General features: G+C 37.8%; 3 protein-coding genes and 1 pseudogene across 4 annotated transcripts; 2 read left to right on the top strand and 2 right to left on the bottom strand.

Annotated features, from left to right (window-relative positions):
• The first annotated feature begins 579 nt into the window (after positions 1-579).
• Positions 580-5,713, top strand: LOC111327718 (uncharacterized). The gene has a single exon (XM_088743513.1). It carries the CDS (start codon positions 1,175-1,177, stop codon positions 2,036-2,038), a length of 864 nt encoding a protein of 287 aa, XP_088599639.1. The 5' UTR covers positions 580-1,174; the 3' UTR covers positions 2,039-5,713.
• Positions 5,714-8,465: 2,752 nt separating this feature from the next.
• LOC148718158 (uncharacterized) lies at positions 8,466-15,384 on the top strand (annotated as a pseudogene). The gene is made up of 2 exons (XR_015994770.1): positions 8,466-9,734; positions 14,025-15,384. The product of XR_015994770.1 is annotated as an uncharacterized LOC148718158 (transcript).
• Positions 10,300-13,332, bottom strand: LOC148718159 (uncharacterized). Its single transcript, XM_088743501.1, has one exon. It carries the CDS (start codon positions 13,278-13,280, stop codon positions 11,562-11,564), a length of 1,719 nt encoding a protein of 572 aa, XP_088599627.1. The 5' UTR covers positions 13,281-13,332; the 3' UTR covers positions 10,300-11,561.
• On the bottom strand, positions 15,234-19,611 carry LOC148718157 (uncharacterized). The gene is made up of 2 exons (XM_088743508.1): positions 19,031-19,611; positions 15,234-18,559 (listed from the first exon to the last, which is right to left on the bottom strand). Exons 1-2 carry the CDS (start codon positions 19,225-19,227, stop codon positions 17,743-17,745), a joined length of 1,014 nt encoding a protein of 337 aa, XP_088599634.1. The 5' UTR covers positions 19,228-19,611; the 3' UTR covers positions 15,234-17,742.
• Positions 19,612-19,643: the final 32 nt, after the last annotated feature.

Genomic DNA, 19,643 nt, shown 5'->3' with positions numbered 1-19,643 from the left:
TAAATGCTAAAAAAACTATTAAATGAAAGGACGATTAAGTTTAACTGTCGTCAGGAAGAATTCTTCAAAGTATAAGGAAGATAAAATATCGTGGATCCACTCGATATTTAACATTGTGTTGTTGTAACAAACTGACGTGTTCTTGCAAGAGTGAGGCTCATGTGGCAAATTATTGCAACTATAAACTAAGTAAAAAAAATAAAACCTTGTCCTCCAACAATGTAGACAAAATGAGTTGTAATGAGTTTGTGCTTTTTGAAGTAACACACAGGGGGATCAGCTCGATCTGCAAATAATCTTGTACAAATAATGATTATTAGAAATCAGTTTTCTTCAAGTTTGTCTGGATTAGCCAGACAGGCGCTTTTAATGCAGTCAGAATTACCAACAGCATTAAATGTGTTTGGAACTGATTATCAAGTGGAATATGGTGTAAGCTATTCTGGCACTGTTCACCAAGAAACTGCTATGGAGGGATGTCAGTACTGTACCTCTTTACGAAGAGCCTTTGAGTCGCTCATATCTGAAAACTACACCAATTGCATACTAACAGTATGGAAACAGACAAATTGTGGGGTAATGGCACAAAATAGTATATTTCACAGGTTTATGATAACCACTCCAATAGCTCCATAAAATTAATAGTTTATCTGCTAATAAGTTTTGGTAGCGACTTTTTGTTTTCTTCTGGTGATAAGAAAAATAAGCAGTTGGTTTTCTTGCGCATGTTATGTGTCATCACCCGACACTTGGGGCTGTTTGTAATTAAAATCTCTCTCAGCCTGGAATCTTTTGTTAACCAAGAAAAAGAAAACATAAGAGGTCAGCCTATTTGGAAAATGACTCTCCATGCCCTATCCCTTTAAGCCTCATAATAATTGTTAATCAAGTCAAAACTCGAAACAAAATGGAAATAGTGTATAGTAATAAGTATTAAAATAGCCGATAATATAGGGCACTACCTCCCCGCACCCCACCCCAAAAAAGGGTGTTTTCATTCCTAAACAAATACTGCGTACAGCTCTCTGTATACATTTGTGAGAAACCTGCATCTTTGGCATACCAAGACAGAAAACAGTTACAGGATAAACCAATAATTTCGTAAAAAACTTAAGCAAATGCAGGCACTAAAAACAAAGTTTCTTGCCAACAGAAAGCCTGAGTGAACACAAATATGAATATGCGTCATTCGTTATTTGAGGAACTTGACCATTTCTTGATACGAGATAGCATGAGTCTAACGGTAAAAAGTTTGAAAGAGCTTTGGGCAAAGGAGTTTCTTCCCAACATACGAGAAGAGATCCGCAACGAAGTCGTTTCGCTCAAAGCTGGCCTTCAAGACCTCCGAAAAAGATTTGAAGAAATTGAAAAGTCCCAAGACTTCATTTCAAAGAAATACGATACAGTGATATCAACCATTAAGGACGTAAAAGAACACAATGACAGTCTAAAGGGTGATATTAGAGTGATAAAAGAAGACATTGGGAAGCTTGGAAACGATTATCTTAATGTTGAGATCCAGTTGGATGAGCTTGAGCAGTACGCACGAAGAGATTGCCTCGAAATAACTGGTATTCCGATCGTACCAAATGATAACCCAACATTGCTAGTAAAAGAAATGTCTGAGATTATGGGAGTGAACCTCAGCCCAAACGATATATCGATCGCTCACCGTTTGCCGCCCACGAAGAAAGTGAAAGATCGACTAATCGTAAAATTCACTCGAAGAGAGAAAAGAGACGAAATCTACAACAACAGGAAAAGATTAAAATCTAAGCGGACTAAAGACCTTCCGTCGGTGGTCTGCACGCCGGAATATGTGGCTGTAAGTCATAAAGCACTAATTCAAGTCAATGAAAGCCTGACGCCGTACAGAAAGCGAATACTGGGCAGAATTTTACAATTCAAGCGCGACCGTAACTACAAGTTTATCTGGACGGCCAACGGTAAAATAATGCTGAAGAAAACGGAGAGCTCAATTACGAAATGTTTTGTGACACATGAGGAATTCGAAGAATTCCTCGATCAGCTTGATTAACTATAGCTCAATTTAATGACCTCTATAAATGTATACTATTATGGATCTAGACATGGCTAATCATCAAGAAAACGTAAGTAGTTCTTTACCCTTTTATGGGTTAACTGATAAAGAATTTTATGCTATATATGGTTGGTAGCTGGCCGGATGGGCGCCATGATTATCTTGACTTCTACGATCTCCTCCCTAATCCAAATAAATTCGACGAATGCGACCCAGATTTAATGTTAAATACCCCTTGCTCAGAATATTATTCAGTCCGCAGTTTTAATAAAATGCTAACTAAAACAGACGCCAAATATTTTTCAATTCTTCACTGCAATATCAGGAGTCTTTCTAAAAACCTAAATTTATTTGAACTATTATACTCCATTGATACCAAAGTGGATGTTCTTGGAAACCAAATTGGGTGAGAATTCTGTTAGTAATGTAAATATCAACGACTATAATTTATTTCACACAGACTTTCCAACAAAGGCGGGTGGAGCCGCTCTGTATATAACAATCTTAAAGCAGATATTAAATTTGATGATAACACTAGTTGAATCATGCTGGGCAGAAATTGATGCTGGCAAAGGTAAAAGATTATAATACTTGTGATCTAGAACAGTTTTGCAACCAACTAAATGATATAATCAAATCAATTAATTCCGATAGGCATGAAATTTACATCTTTGGAGATATGATTATAAATTTCCTGAAATTTAATGAACACGTCCAAACTGAAGAATTCTTAGATATGCTCTATGCCAGCATCTTACCAATCATTACTAAACCTACCAGGCTTACTGATCATATAGCAACACTCATTGACCATATATATGCAAATTGTTTTAAAAATCTTACAGCAGGAATCCTGACAGTTTATTTAACAGATCATCTCCCCATTTTCTTCATAGTTAAAACCGAGCCTACACGGAACAATGATAATAATATATATTTTCGAGACTATTCTAAATTTAAGAAAGACCCATACTTGGATGATATAAATCAGATTGCTTGGCATGAAATTCTTAATCTCCAAAATAATTTAAATGAGAAGCTAAGGGAGACAATTAATATCCTGAATGAAATTGTTGACAAACATGCACCTATCAGGCTGGCTAGCCAAAGCAAACAAAAGCAAATTAATAAGCCATGGCTCACTAAGGCTATTTTAAAATCAGTAAAAAGGAAACAGAAAATGTACCGTACACATAACTTAAGCAATGACTCCCAAAAAAAATGGAATATAAACATTATGCAGCTATTCTTTCACATCTTAAGAATAAAAGTAAGACAGACTATTAAAGCATGCAATTCTCAAAGTACAATGATAATCTTAAACAAACTTGGAAACTTATCGGTACTCTTGTTAAAAGGAAAACTAGAGGTCAAACTTTCCCTACAAAAATTACTCATAATAACAGGACTTATTCACAAGAAAAGGACATTGCTGAATTATTCAATAATTTCTTTGTCAACATTGGGTCAACTTTAGCACAGAAAATTAAACCTGATCATACAGACCCTTTGCAATACATAGAATCTACACCATCAAACAGCTTCTACCTTGCTCCAGTAACCCTAGCACAAGTATTTACATTGTTTGCTGGGCTTAAAGAAAATAAGGCATCAGCATGCTCTCACTGTTCCTAATAAGCTTATCAAACTTGCAGTTGAACAGCTCTCTGCACCCTTCACTGAGATCTACAATGAGTCAATATCATCAGGGGAGTTTCCGGAAGCCTTTAAGATATCAAAAGTAACCCCAATATTTAAAAGCGGTAGTGTATCTGAGTTAGGTAATTATAGACCAATAGCAGTTATTTCTCCCTTCAGTAAAGTACTGGAAAGACTAGTATATGACCAGCTTGTGTCCTATTTAGAAAAAGAATGTCTACCTTTTAACTATCAATTTGGCTTTCGAAAGGGATATTCCATGGAATATGCAATTCTCGAAACTGTAGAGAACTTGAAGTCAGCAATTGACAGTCAACAAATTACATGTGGTATATTCTTAGACTTTTCTAAGGCCTTTGAAACAATTAACCATCATTAATTCTCTTAGGAAAATTATACAAATATGGGATCCGAGGAAATCTGCCCATGCATGGTTTTCGAGCTATATAACTAATCGTACGCAATATGTCAAAGTTGGTAATACAGAATCTAGCCTGAAAACTATTACATGCGGTGTATATACCCCAAGGCTCCACACTAGGTCCGTTGCTGTTTCTGTTGTATATTAACGATTTGCCTAGGTCTTTAGAGAAATTAACTTTTAGGATTTTTGCAGATGATACAAATATGTTTTATTCTTCAAAAGACCCTGAGCAGCTCCAATCAGTTATTGATGAAGAACTTAGAAAGGTCTTAAAATACTGTGCAGCAAATATGCTGTCAATTAATTTCAAGAAGACTAATTATATTATTTGGATATATCAACAAAGTTGAAATGGTAAATTGGCCACCGTAACGATTACAAAAGCTGACGTTTCGAGCGTTAGCCCTTCGTCGGAGTGAATAGAGGAATTGTGGGTTGTGTGTGCTCTTAAAGGCAGAAAATGGAGCTACGTTATTGGTGGGAACATGGCAACGAGAAAAACATGAATAAATTAGTGAAATGAAAAGCGTTCGTTGATCCCTGTGGGATTTAGACTGCCGGTTTGAAAGATGAGCTTTGTTCAAGATTTTTACGGCTTTCCATGCCACCTAAGTGCAAGGAAAGACCGCAGATTGCCATATGTTGCTTAGAATGATTAGGTAAATTAAAATGTCTGGCGACTGGTTTCGATGTGTCCTAGTCATTCCTTTCCATGTCTCAAAGGTGTTCTCGGAATCGGTCACCTAGTCTTCTGCCTGTTTCGCCGATGTATATCTTTTTGCAATAAGTGCAAGTTATGCAATAGATTACATTGCAGTAAATTACCATTTCAACTTTGTTGATATATCCAAATCATTTCGTTACTCCCACCGACGCAGCCCCAAACAGTTTCTTTCGAAACTATCAGCCTTTATTAATTATATGATTATTACTTCACTTAAAAAGAGAACAAATATCAGAATAACAGCTTGCAATATAGAACAAAAAATCTCAGATAAAATATTTGGGGGTTTTTATTGATGAACATTTAAAATGGGATGCTCATCTCCAGCACATAAACAATAAAATAACAAAAAACATCGGAATTCTATTGAAGCTTAGACATTATTTACCTGTGAGCACACTCAAACAACTGTACTATACTCTCATATATCCATATCTAACATATGGATTGATGTGCTGGGGAACTGCATACCAAACCAGGTTAAATAAAATCAAATTGAAGTCAAAACAACGGTATCCGCAGCATCTTCTTTGCTAGCAAAAGAGAAAGTTCTGCACCATATTTCACACTATTAGAAATCTTAAGATTAGAGAACATTTTTAAATTAAAAATTGGCTCTCTTGTGCATGATTCAATATCGAAAAAAGAATATACCTCCAGTCCTCTATGATCTAGCCCAACCAGCTTCAGCTGTCCATAATTACTCTATTAGGTATGCCACTAATCAAAACTTGTACAGACCATTCTCTAGAACCAATTATGGTCTAGCAAGATTTAGTGTGGTGGCATCACAGATCTGGCAAACGATACCTATTAAAATAAAGTGTCTCCCTGCCAAAAGCTTTAAAAAAGAATATAAACTCTTCCTACTTGGCAGGCAGACATCTTGAACAACTTTAACCTATCATAGAGCTCTATTTTACTTTTTGTTAACTATTTAGTATACGTGCTAGCTCCTTAAGTGTATTTAACTTTCACCCATCCGTAACTGCTCTGTGGTAGTGGCCAACTCGAAAGCTTGACTCCTTTGGCTACTACACACTCTTTCCACTGCTTTGTGTAAATTCATGTATAGTTAGAACTCTCTTCTTTTTTTTCTACTTTTTCTCTTTCTTGTTGTTGTATTTTTAGTAGAATAAGTGTGAATAAAAAAAAAAAAAAAAGAAAGAAAGAAAGAATGAAGGATAATTATTTGTCAGTCTTCGTCAGACTCGTTTAATAGAAGATGATGATAACACGTCACCTGACGCAAAACGATCGTTCTCAAACATCCCGCACGTGGTTTGCTCCTTGGAAGACACTCGTTTTATATAAAAGCCTCACAACCTCAGAGCACCTTCTCTGATTACTCTTCCGTAAAGGATGGCAAAGAGTTTTGCGTGACGCGTAATTGAACCCAAATTATTTTTCTCGAGGTTTCAGACACTAAGCGCTTGGTTATACAGTCATTGTTAACTAGGAAACAATGAGTGTCAGAGCATCCACAACAGTACATATTTATTTCTTGTAAACATTGCAGATGTACTTTGACCAATCGTACGTAACTTCACTGAGTCCGTCTACTTCATCAGTTTTTTTAGTTCCGATTTCGATAAAAAGAAAAGAGCTGTGTGTAACTACAGGCCTTTTCATTGTGTTTTCTAGAACTAGTGGAGAGTTAGCACCATATTGGCAAACCTGTAAATCGATCGCATTGAATAAATGTATCCAACTCGGGATACAACTTTGCCATCCTGTCAAAATTGTCTCGCGAACGGGTACACTTTGATTTATTCAGGGTCATGTTATTACTAATTAGCCATTGATCATCGTCTTTAGAGTAAGGGAAACATGAGGCGTAAAAATATCGTCTTTAAAAGCCTGTTTGATCTATGTTAGCCTGTAAAAGTCATGACCATTTTCTCTTCCATCGAGCGTGAGGCCAACTGCTTTCTAACATTCTTTAGGCGGATAATGACTGGAATCTCTGTTTGCTTCGCAGTTTTACTTTCTGAATAATTTTTTGTCAATCTCTGTCTGACTAGTTTAAGAGACTGGATGATTATAACAGAGGCGGATCCAGGAATTTTTGATAGGGGGGGTCCAAACTTTGGTTCAGAAAGGACTGTTGGACTCTTTTGAGGCAAATTACTTTACCCCCACACCCCCCCCCCCCCCCACCAGTCGCCTTTGCACGTTATAATTCCTTGGCCGCTTACCGTTTACTTGGATTCATTAAAAAAATCAGCCAGTTAAAAAGTGATATACGATCCTGTCTCAAAGTTGTAAGCGTCGGGTCTGATAGGGGGAGTCCAGACCCCCCGGACCCTCCCCCTGGATCCGCCACTGGATAAAACTTCACCTGAAGCAAAATGATCGTTCTCAAACATTCCGGCCGTGGTTTGCGGTTTGGAAGACGCTCAATTCTCACGACCTTAGCGCGCCCCTTCACTGATTACTTTTTTGAAAGCATCAACAACAGACCGAAACAAAGATCTCACCTTCGGTGGCTTGGCTTGGCTTGGTATTGTTAGCTAGTTTTGATTCGCATCAGGAAAAGCCGATCGAACTAGAGTCGTCAGCATTCAAATTATGCATCGGAAAAGCGGGATGAACTGCAGATAGGCGAACCTAAGTGTTCGCGATTGCGTGACGTCAGTTTTATAGATCTTTGTTTAGTTAATCTCCAGAAATCGTGCATGAAAATGATTCCGCACCCGGCAGCCGGTCAGACCATAATATTTTAATCGCATATCGTTGAAGCCAAAATGTTACTCTTAGACACAAAGATATTGCCAAGCAATTCGGCTCCGCAAAATTCTTGCGGTGTTTTAGGTTCCTAAATAAATAACCTCTAAACAAACGATACATTTGTTAACTAACTCAGAGTTCTTTCAGCAGAAAATAGTTTTCCACATAGGTCATGGAAACAAAAACCCCATTATTTCAAAGACTGGAAACTTGAAATGTAATTAATGTTTTTGCGCTTCTTGGTCACATCGACTGAAGTCAAAACTAAAACTTAGTAAGGTTGAGTGTGCAATCAATCAGGAGAATGATGCTGCAAAAATTACATAAAACACACAACTTTTAATTACGTAAAAGTAAACAAAAGATACACTTGTTGACTGAAAGAGTTCTTTTAGCTCTAAATGGTTTTCCACAAGTTGTTATCTAATCATTACATGACATCAGACGTAAAAATATAGGACATATTTCTAAATCACTAAGATTGACAGTCAAAAGCTAGTAAATTAAAATCAATATGAGGAAAAAAAACATAGGTTATTGCATCACATGTTTCTGTCACATTTCGACTGGTCTTGTAGCATGTTCTAGGAAAGCTACTCCGGAATAACTTTATAAATAAGCCATTTTCATGACTTTCATTTTCCCAGTTCAGTGAAATGATGAAGAATCTAAACAGCTTGTGCTACCAAAATGGTATTTGGTAAGAGGTCATCCATTGAAGAACTTGTAACACTGCAAGAATATATAATTCACGATATCTTAGAGTTTCTTGGCAATATCTTTGTGTGTAAGAATAACTGAATAAAATGACAATAGTCTGGCTGCCCTCAGAGTACGGAATCTTATTCAAGAACTATTGAATATTTAAAGATCTTTACAACTGATGTCACACAGTCACGAACACTCTGTCAGCGGTTCATTTGGCTTTCCCGATGGTTTTCCTCATGAAATCACAACTAGCTAACATTATCGTTGCGGAAGAACTGTTTGCATGCCTATAATTTTCGAGTTTACAAGATCAGGACTGTTTGAAACACAGCTAAGACAGGTCGACCAACATCCCAAAGAAACGCACTCTATGGCGTCAGCTTAAACTGAAGAATTCCTTGGAAGATGCTGTTGATCCGTTGATCCTGCGAAGACAACAACAGCTATGAGTATAAACTCAACATCTAATTTTTCCTCGATCGACTATGGGCTTTATCTGTACACCCAGCTCGCCACTGGGATCTCCGCCACTGGGATCTCCCTGGCGATTCTGTCGCCGATAGCAGTTATTAGTAACCTCCTGTTATTATTGACCATTCAAAAAGATCCTCTTAGATGCTTCCGTACACCAGCTTCGTATCTCATCATCGCTTTAGCTTTGGTTGATTTCACAACTGGCCTTGTTATCGAGCCTTTCTTTGTTGCTTATCGCCTGGCGAGTTTTTTGAAATGGTCACTGTATCCAAGCCAGTCATACTACAGTCTGTTCAGAATTGGAAGTTTTATTTCCATTGTAGGTCTCGGCTTGTCATTCTTGCTCGTTCTTGCCCTTATTTGGTCACAGTTCGTTGCCATAACTCACCCGCAACGTTACCGCTTTGCCATTACAAAGCGCAGGATCGTCGTATTTGTTGGTGTCTCGACGCTGTACTTGACAGGCTTTACTCTTCTACAATTCATTGGAGTCTCCCAAAGAGTCTTCCTTCAGATAGATCTCCATTTCCATGCCACAGTAATAACAATCCTGCTTTTCGTCGGTTCTGTCATACTTTTGAGGTCACTTCGTCAATTTGCCAAAGAATCTCGCCGAAATGAAAACGATGAAGGATTGAGACAACTTACGGTTGCCGCAACCTTGCTTCTATCAGCAATCCTTCTAGCTTGCACTCTTCCTTATATCATTACACGCCATATCTTGTTGTACACAGAACAGAAGACACCTCAAGCTATACAAGATTTATCTCTCCGCTGCCATAACAATTGTAGACGAATTGTTGTTTATCAAAGTAGCTTCTGACGCGTTCATTTACGCTTGGAGACTGCCATATTACATGAAGTCTCTGAAACAAGTGTTGACACGTGCTAGCCGGCAAATTGGAAATGAAGCCACTGAAATGGTAACCATGGAATGATCATAGCTTGGCCATAATGATATCACCAGACACAAGGTAATTTGTTGGTTGCACTAAACTAAAAAACCCCTGACTAATGAAAAATTACAGAAAGTAGAGCAAGTAAATATGGTTCCAGTCGATATTTTACCTCTGAGAAAGATAAGGATAGATCACTCAAAACGAAAATATTTTACGCTATTGCGCTAACCTTTTCGGTCAAACTTCAGGGTTCATTAGGAGATACCTTAAACTTCATATGAAATGCAAAAGAAGGGCGCTACGAAACCATATTAAAGTGCGAGATATTCCGGGCCATCATAACAGAAATCTTAAGAAAATCAGTGTAAACATTTTCCCCGTGATTTGATCAATCAAATAAAAATAGTAATGAGAGAGAAATGTTTACTGTCATTTGCAAGAATCGGAAGTCATTAGATCCCCTCAATACTGAAATCTTGTCTTGAAGGATCGACAACTATGGAAGGCCTAAACCCTCTGTATTTCCGAACCTGGCCGATACTTGTCAACCTCTTTAGTGATTTTTATTGATCAAAGTCATTAGGCCACAAAATTCCCCGAACTATCACAATTCCTCTAAATACAAAAACGCACAACTCCATTCAACTCAAAAGAACAAATGTGCTCTATTTTAATCACTGGAGCATTTGATATCACCGCTCGGCCAGAAATAATTCTTCATCCCAGAACATCATCACTACATAAAGATTTGCTGTTAAAATACGTATTGTTTGGGAAAATATTAGGCTAATCGATAAAAGATATACAGTTTTAAAACAAATCTTAATAATGTACGTTTTCCGTAAATAGTTAGGTAGACTATATTCCTTAATGTTGCGACTTTTCTTGTTTATACTTTTGTCTCGTAAACCTTTACATGAATTTGGTAAATTTATAAAATGTGAATTAATTTCCTACGGTTTTAATTTGCACATTTCTGTACAGTGACCAAATAAAACTACCCCTATGTTTACCAGTTCTTTGTCACGGTGAGTATAATTCAATCGAGCAACTATGTAATACACCTATCTGGTAGTTATCAATATTATAACAATTGTATAAAAAAGCTGAAACATATTAAGCTGTAAACTAAGAACATTGAGAAACTTCTATTTAGAAACATCAACTCTTATTCATCATTCTGCCCCTATAATTAAATAAGATACAAGCAACTATGCTTTTGTCCTATTTGTATTTTCTTTTTCTTTTGCTTGAGTTTAATTTTTTTTAAGACATTTTTTCCGTTCAGTTTGCACAGACACCCTTAGTAATCAAAATTTCTCCCTGTTAAAGATCATCTGAAATAAGATCCAAAGTACAATCGATAGCATAGAAACAATCAGATGATTGCACACTTTCTCTAAACGATTCTGTAAGAAGGCCCCCGCTTGATGGCAGTCCTTTCCGAAAATGACATTTTCTGACAAACACTAGACCCAAGCTTGCTGTTTAATCTTGGAACGGTTTTAAATTTTTGTCAAGCACATTTAATTGCGAAACTAGAACTTAAAGAAAGCTGAGAGATAAACATGTCAAGTCACCTCTCTGAGAGTCACTCAAACAAGGACTCCTGTGGCTTCATAAGTTTGCGGAGAAACGAAAACGAAATTTTTCGGTGAAGTGCGAACAGGGCCTTAGGTACATTTGCTACTTTTTTATAGTAATTTTCAACAGGATCCGTAGAAAAGAGGCATAACACCGCCCTAAAACTCGGTCAACTTCTATTTTAAAGAAAATCCAATTAGATATTGACCCATTATGAAAGTTTATTTTTAGCTCACTTTAATATGTCACGCTGATTGTGTAAAAACTAACATCGAAGAAACATGGCCAGAAATGCAATTTACCCAAAATAGTCGTGACTCACTTCTCTGACAATCCCTCAAACGCAGACTCCTGCGGCTTCATAAGTTTGCGGATAATATGCATGGAAGAACTGAAACTCAGAGTCAAAGTAAGGCCAAGTGCTACAGTGCGAAGAGCAGTGAGTTTTAAGTTGTTAAGGGCGCCTTGAGAATTGAGAATGAAATAAAACACTGCTACTATATCACTTTCAACATAGGCACAGATCATACATACACTGATGTAGAACACATACCTTGTGACAACTTTGTGCTTGTTGAGAATGATAATGAAAAGAATATTGCAAACTGTGCACATTAAATTGTACACTGTAAAATAGAAAGCACCTCCTAAAGCAAAGCTAGTTTGACCTTGGCTGAGAGAACAGTTTGGTACAACGAAGCTCAGAACGAGCAAATACATGTTGGATGAAAACCAATCACTTCTAATCAGTTTTGAGAAGTTTGTCGAAACGGTCCAAGTACTTTTACAGACAAGCTTACTGTACATAAAAAAGCAAAAGATTTGAAAGGCTGCCCACCATACCGTGAGAGCGAGTGGAATCTGAGATCGTCGGAATGTGGTTAGCGGATCGCTCACGGGGAGTATAAGTTCATCCAAAAAACTCTTTTGCACAACTTTTTCTTGCTCATCAAATCGAAAAAAAGACCATCCCCCACTTGATAGGCCTACAGGGAGCGCTGCCAGTGCAAGAATCACATAACCAAGACAAACAGTGAGGTAGCAAATACCTCTTTTGAACATCATCGCCAGGAACTCTATAATTCTACATCTATCAACGTTGTCATTTCTTGTCAAATCAGTGTTAGTGTCTGTTATAATGATCAAAGGTTGTGACTCATCTTCATTTCCCTCATCAGTGATGTCTTGTACGTTCTGTTCCCGACTCTCCCCAACTCTTGTAACTAACTGCCCTCTTTCCTCGTCGTCAGCTGCAGACTCCTCAGCGACTTGTTGAGATATGCCAGTCACGCAACAGAGTTTCTTCTTCCGCCTGAGCCATTCCAGTGTGATAAATGGACCGAAAAGAAACCAATAATAAAGTTTCTTTAGGTACTCTGCCATGTCACGGAGGTTTTCGGACTTGTCTCCTGTTATTATTATATTCACACTGGTTTTGTCCACAGCTTTAAATAAAACATCATAGTTCGTAATCATATCACTGCTGTGTGAATTAGTGTTATTGGAACAAGACTCAGCCGTCCCAAAGGGAATCAATATCTCCTCTTGAGTATGTAGTTTTGTTACATTTCCAAGTGGTCCATAATTTTCTTCTCCAAAATATATCACCACAGAGTACCCTGCGTTCTGTGCATTGAGTACTAGATTTATCCACGAACACACCGTCATGTTCTCAACACTGACGAGAGCGATTTTGGTGATTTGCATCTTCGCCTTGTTCACATCAACTAGAGGTTGACAGGCATTGGCCAGTGTGGAAAGCACTGCTAGGCCATTCAAACGAAGATCTTGGTGCTCATTAGATGCCGATGCTTGCAAAAACGATTGCAGCGAAGGGCGATGATCATCTTTATTTTCATACCATGGCGGTGAGAGATAGCAACTCACTTCCGGGACGCTTGAGAACGACAAAGTTATTTCGATTGGTGATGGACGGCTGAAATACAAAGGGCCACCATGTGGAAACCTATAAAATAGGCCAATAGTAAAGACGATAAAGCTGAAAGAACCGCCTATGATCAAGCATTTCGCTGACATCTTGACTTCCAACTCAAAAGTGACTTATTGAAAAGCAGACCTTGAAGGGGGATGATGCATCATGACTTACCGCTGACCGAAAATAATGAAGTATAACCGATTAGTAATTGAAGATTTATTAGAAACAAAGGTGTTAACCCCTTTAGTGCAGTGTTTTCATTAGGTATCAAATGCGAACAGAGTCAAATTGAACATTCTACATTTAATTGGCGAGTTTGCTTCGTGAAACAAGTCTTGTGCTCCTGGGAATATCGCTACTGAAATCAGTGGTTCAAACGCCCTCAAACTGACAAGAAAACTGACATGTGCATCACTACACCGAAAGTCCCCCAAACAAGCGAGAACTCCTGTGGCCTCGCAAGTTTAAAGGTTATGTGCGATGAAGACTTGAAAATCAAAGTCAGAATGAGGCTAAGTACTGCCGTACGAAAAGCAGTAAGTTCATGTAGGTAGGTAACTTCTAAATGAAATAAAACATTAGGACTTTGTGTGTGACTCTCAACATATATTGGCACAGATCAAGTGAACGGCAGTGTAAAGTTTAAACCATGTGATAAAAACTGTACTCATTGAGGATAATAGTAGGGAGGAAATTGTCCGCTTATTTTATTAAGATGACAAATCCCTAACATCAGTGTACATATTCTCCATAACCTTCTCTTCACATTTCCTTTACTTAAGATAAGGAGAACTCGTGTAACGATCAAAGCTTTGTAAGTTGGCAATCATTTCCTTTGTGCTCAGGATCTAAATGAAAGGTTCAGCAGAGCTACACTGTGAGGAGAAATCAGATCCAGGTCAGTGACTTAGGGTTTTTAAAAAGCATAAACAGCTTGAAAGACATGGTTTTCATTTTTGGAGTTTGGTGTGATTTTGTCTGATCTGTGAGATTCCTTTAAAACTTCAAGTGTCAAATTTAAGGACACAGCACAGGGGAAGGAAGCAACCAATAAGAAACTTTTGTTTGTTTTAGGTAACAATGCAATTTAAGGGTGAAACCAACTTCAGTCAAAGGATTAATTTCTTGTATAATTGTAAACTTTGTATTGTGACAGGTTTTGTCCATTGTCTGCTCACTATTTTGTTTCATTTTAATGACTGTATTAGGCGTAATTGCCAATACTATAAACTAGTTGCGATTTTGAGACGGCAATACCACATTATACTGACGGCTAGTTGTGAGTAAATATATTCCGTATTGGGCGGAGTCGCAAAGCGACTCCGCAATACGGAATATTCCCAATACGGAATATATTTTCTCCCAACTAGCGGTCAATATATATATCTGATTAACCAAGAGCAGGGCCGTACTGGGAGAATATCGGCCCGAGGTCTTGACAGTACGGACCGAGGGCCGATATTCTTCCAGTACGGTCCCGAGCAAGCTTGGCTAATAAGAGATTTATTTTACGACTGAAGTTCAAAGGGACACAAGTGCGGAATCATTCGGGACCATTCGGTACCATTCGGGACAATTCCCGGTCCAATACTGAGAGAATATTGACCGGCACTAGAGCTTTTTGATTGGTTGATTTTAGTTATTGGCCCTCTCACTGCCCGAGTCGTGTAATAAAATGTGGCATTGCCATCTTAAAATCCCAATTAGTTTTGTATCGCGATCCATCATTTATAACGATAAAGAAAACTGTAAAATAATCAACCCGCGCCTGATCGAAATATCAATTCTTTCTACCTGCGAAACGTATCCATGGTAATACTAATTTCACACACAAATAACTTTGTCGCGGGTAATTTGAAATTCCCTGCAAGTTTATAGTCTTTATTACCATAAAATGAGTTGACTGAAACCGAAAAGTGTTCAAAATTACACAGGGATGGAGTCCGGAGAGCCATTTGGTGATGAAATACCTAATTTTGATATTTGTGGGACTGGTTTTCAAGAGTTATTTAAGGACATCGATGTACTAGACGTGGATGCGAAAGCAGCGACAGTTCTTCGAAAGTTTTGTTTAATAATAACACTTTGAATTCTTGCCAGATTAACATTCATTTTCCAACTGGCAAGTGACTTTGTCACATTATTACAATGTTTATGACTGTAAAAGTCGAATTTTCAATAAATACTGTTGAACTTGAAGTGAAATATTTGTACAATCATTTGAATGCGGCGGTATTTTGTTTGTGTACGTCAGCAACCCAATTTACTGCTAGAACCAATCACAGGCCGCAAAAGTGAGACGGCAATACCACAAAATATTGACGGCTCGCGCATAGCCAAAACTATAAGAAGATTGCGATACTCGTGTTTAAGGATAACAAGTGCATCATAAGTAGTACTGACAACAACACAAATGAAAAAAGGTACAAGTATTTCTCAATGCCATGTAACCCTTTATACCCTAACAGCAGCATGCATATTCTCAATACTACTCTTTTCCACATTTCCTAAGGTGCTGACGAGAATTTGTTTAACAATAAAAGCTTCTTTAGTTGGTGACCAATTGCTTTACTCTTAAAATGCAGTGAAAATGTTCTTTGGCCAAAAGTTTTAGAAAACATAATCTTTCAGCTGTCGATCTACAGCCTTCCACGGATAAACATGAAATGTAAATGAGTGAAATGTATACAAAAAGCGATATAAAGGTGATAAGAAGAACAAAGTAAAAATATGGAAAGGGTGGCTATTGTTCAAAAAGAATGTTATACTGATTAGGGATCGGCTTAGAGTTATTGTCCGCATTCTTGATAGCAGAGGTGTGCCAAGCCTCCAGAGTTTTTCTAATACAAAGAGCCTTTGTCAATAACTCGAGAATGATTGAAATCAATGCGATGACCGAATGACCACGCATGTTTTGCTATGTTTGACCCATTAGCAGATGTCTTTACATTCCTGTGTTCTTTCTTGCGGGTTTCAAAGCAACGGCCCGTTTCACCTAAACAACACCAGTCACAATCGGCTTAATACTTGTGACCTAAATGTGTGATTCAGAGGTAAGTTTGTAATTAGATGCTAGTTACTCTTAGGGTTTAGTGCAACTCATTAAAAATTTAACTACCAACAATTAGTGTCGTTTTCTTGTATTTTTAACTGTAAGTTCTGCTAAAATTGTGATCTTAAGATTTAGTTGTGCAAAAATACTTGGCTATAAGACACACCCCAATTTCAGCAATAACTTTCCACCCAAAGACAGAATCTTCTTGAAAAAATCCATGTGCCTTATGAGTGAGGAACTGCTGTAATTATTCAATTTTGCAATATTTTTGTATTCAATGCCTGTATAACATTTTGATTTACAATTATCAAGAGGGATATCATATATCTTGGCTGTGCAGAGTACCTTAATTCATAAGAAACACTCAAGTATGAAAAGTGCTTTTTACAGTTTTGAGTCAGTGCACATACATGTAAGTTTCAATAATTACAGCCAGTTTTGAGATTAGCATACCAAGGAGGAAATTAGGAGGTGAAGCTATGTTATGTGAACAGTCTGATTGCATTAATACTTTCACTCCCAAGATCAAAACATCAATTGTCTGCACTGTTCTATATTGTTTATAATTTTGGTTTGGAGAATTTGGTGTCAAATCAAACACTATCCCTATTTTTGAATATCTTTTAACCCTCTGACCTCTGTGAGTGACTGGCTTCTAATTTCTCCTTACAGTATCACCCCCTGAATCACACATTAAGGTCAGGAGAATAAAGGAAATGATCAGTAACTACAAAAGCTCTTGATCATTCAAAAAATTCTCCTTATCAGCACTGTAGGAAATAAATAGAAAAAAGTATTGAGAATATACATGCTGATGTTGGGGGGTTAAGGGTTATTAGTATATACTAAAACAGTGGATAGCATTGAAGGCGCACTCTGATTGGCTAGTCAAACTCCGAATATCCTTTGCTATTTACCTCTGAGCAACTCGGGAAAAATGGCGTCCCGGTTTGCATCCGTGACAAGCAAAGAAATTGCTCAAATTAACAACGAAGCAGTATATTATCTCACTGTTTTAGTATATACTAAAACAGTGAGATTTGCGGCTTGGTAAATATCCACCACTAACCACCTCCACTTCGGTGAATAGTTGTTAAATATTGTAAGGAGAAATTTCTTTTTGTTCATTCCTGAGAGTGAAAGGTTTCACTGATGGTTCTTGCCTGTTTTTCATTTCATCATTTGAAAAGGGAGTCTTATCGCAGGTAGCTCAAGCTCGCAATAGAAGCCTCAGTAGATATGCAATCATGTTGGCATTGCACAAAGGCTGAAATATAAGGTTGTTCCTTTGCATTGCTTGAGTTTCTTGGGCTGGCGTAGAGTTGTTTAGCATGGTTTTAGTTCAGCAGCTTTGTCCTCAATACAATCCTTTTAGTCCAGATCTTTCAGGTAGAGAGCACAACCATTTATTCCCATACAAATCCTTGTATTTGGGTCATTGCACAACATCAATGCATATTTACAAAGGCTCACTTAGGTGGCTTGGGCTACCTGTAGTCTCACTTCCCTTAACAGAGTGACTTCTCACTTTTCAAATACAAATGTAATTCTTCACTCTCTCTATAAGTTGACCACAAAACTGCAGCCAGTCCACTGATAATCAACCCTCCACCTGCACACTCCAGCAGCTGCAGTGTTTGTCCTAAACATACAGTGGACAAAAGCGCACAAAATAATGATTGAAGTGGCCAGGAGCAGGTGACAAAGGTGGATGGTGCCTGCATGTTACACCACGAAAGCAGCAAATAACACATTGTTGAGGAGACCACAATTGCATACAGTAAGCAATAGAATGTTTCCTTTGTAAAACTTGTGAACTTTTCAGGCTGATTTGAATAAATTAATGAAGCAAATGCTAGATAAACTGTTGCAAAAAAGTAACTCCATGCTGTTACAGCCAAGGGTTGTTCCTTCCAAGTTGAGAAGGATTGATTAAATATATACTTCTTCTGAATAATGTAATACAAGGCTGTGCTGGAGGTTTTTACAAAGAGACAAATGCAACCAAGAAATTGAGTCCCAACTGAAGAATCTTGTAATAGCCAGGATTTTTCACTGGAAGTACTTTGTAGTTTTCCAAGCGTCATTGTCATAGCGCCACAAACTGCTAATAAAATTCCTAAAATTTTAGCCCGACCATAGCTTGTTGTTAGCTTTGGAGGTGGCTCCACTCCAGTCATTATTGCCAGGAAAGCACTCCAGACAGGCACTGCTGGCTGAAACATGGCAGCCATGTTAGCTGATGTTAAGTAAACACCAAGAAGGAAAAGAAGCTGAGGGACAAATGGTCCTGTGAAGCCAAGAACCATCAGCAAAGGTATGCTTCTACAAAGTAAAGGAAATTAAGAAAATTGGAACAATTGTTTCCTCTTAGAGGGGGCTGGAACAGCTTTAACCCTTTACACCCATAAATGACCGAAGATTGACAGGATTATTCTAATTCTTTTCTTGGAAAGATTTCCATTTAACCCCATACATAAATTATGCATTCCATTCCATAAAGACTAAATATAAAGGTTTTTTTGCAACACTTTATGCATAATTAATGTATGGGGTTACATGGAAATCTTGCCCTCTTTTTTTCTTTTTTTTTCTAGAAAAGCCATAAAAAATGGCTCATAACTTCAGCAATTTTATTTTTGTTGATTGTAAGCATAATATTCTGCTAAATTTTCATTATAATCTTACAATCATTGAAATAATTTTGAGCATCTGATGGGCTTCGTCTCATGTTGATGGAGATATAATTTAGAATATTTACTGCTGGATTAACAGTGATAAAGTAATGTTTCTAACCTGAAAGAGGGTATGCTCAATTTTCCTTCAACGAGGAAAGCAGCGCACATCATGACTGGAAAAGCTCCAGCATCGCGAAACAGGCAGAACACCAAAGGGTTGGCCTTAGTTTCCTTAGCGAACTTTGTCACGATAACGCCATACGCCCCAAATCCAAGCTGTGCTGTAACTAAGGCACAATAAACCTTCATCGACATCTTAAAATCTCCTTTACTCTTTAATCTGAGTGAGGAAAAGAGTGGTTAACGTTATTAGTCATTACATTACATTTCACCGTTGATCACCGGCGGCCATCTTTAATTTTATTTCCAGTCATGCTTCATGTAGAAAACACGGAATCATACCGCTTTACTCATTTAGGCACTTTTACACGGACCGGGGTGGGATGAGTAGAATCATGCAGCTCCCCTCCCTTGGATTTTCTTCTGTATTGTAGTCACATCAAGAAGGTTAAAAACAAAGAAATATGCACGTTAGGAATTAAAAAAGTGATCGTTGGTTGCATTAACGGGGTGTTTTTATAGGAAAATGTATGGACATTTTGCCGGGCCAAAAAATAGCGGTCGTAACAACAAGGTGGTCGTATTAACGAGGTGGTCGTAAGGCGGGGTTC

This window comes from Stylophora pistillata, chromosome 13, assembly GCF_964205215.1.
Source record: "Stylophora pistillata chromosome 13, jaStyPist1.2, whole genome shotgun sequence".
Classification (NCBI taxonomy): Eukaryota; Metazoa; Cnidaria; class Anthozoa; order Scleractinia; family Pocilloporidae; genus Stylophora; species Stylophora pistillata.
This window is presented reverse-complemented; position numbering and strand designations above follow the sequence as displayed.

What these genes read in the sequence shown, in the direction of transcription:
- LOC111327718 (XM_088743513.1), top strand. Translation starts at nt 1,175, where the DNA reads ATGAATATGCGTCATTCGTTATTTGAGGAACTTGACCATTTCTTGATA.
- LOC148718159 (XM_088743501.1), bottom strand. Translation starts at nt 13,280, where the DNA reads ATGTCAGCGAAATGCTTGATCATAGGCGGTTCTTTCAGCTTTATCGTC.
- LOC148718157 (XM_088743508.1), bottom strand. Translation starts at nt 19,227, where the DNA reads ATGTCGATGAAGGTTTATTGTGCCTTAGTTACAGCACAGCTTGGATTT. An exon ending in TTGAGCATACCCTCTTTCAG is followed by an intron (nt 18,560 to 19,030) that starts GTTAGAAACATT and finishes TTTACTTTGTAG; the next exon opens with AAGCATACCTTTGCTGATGG.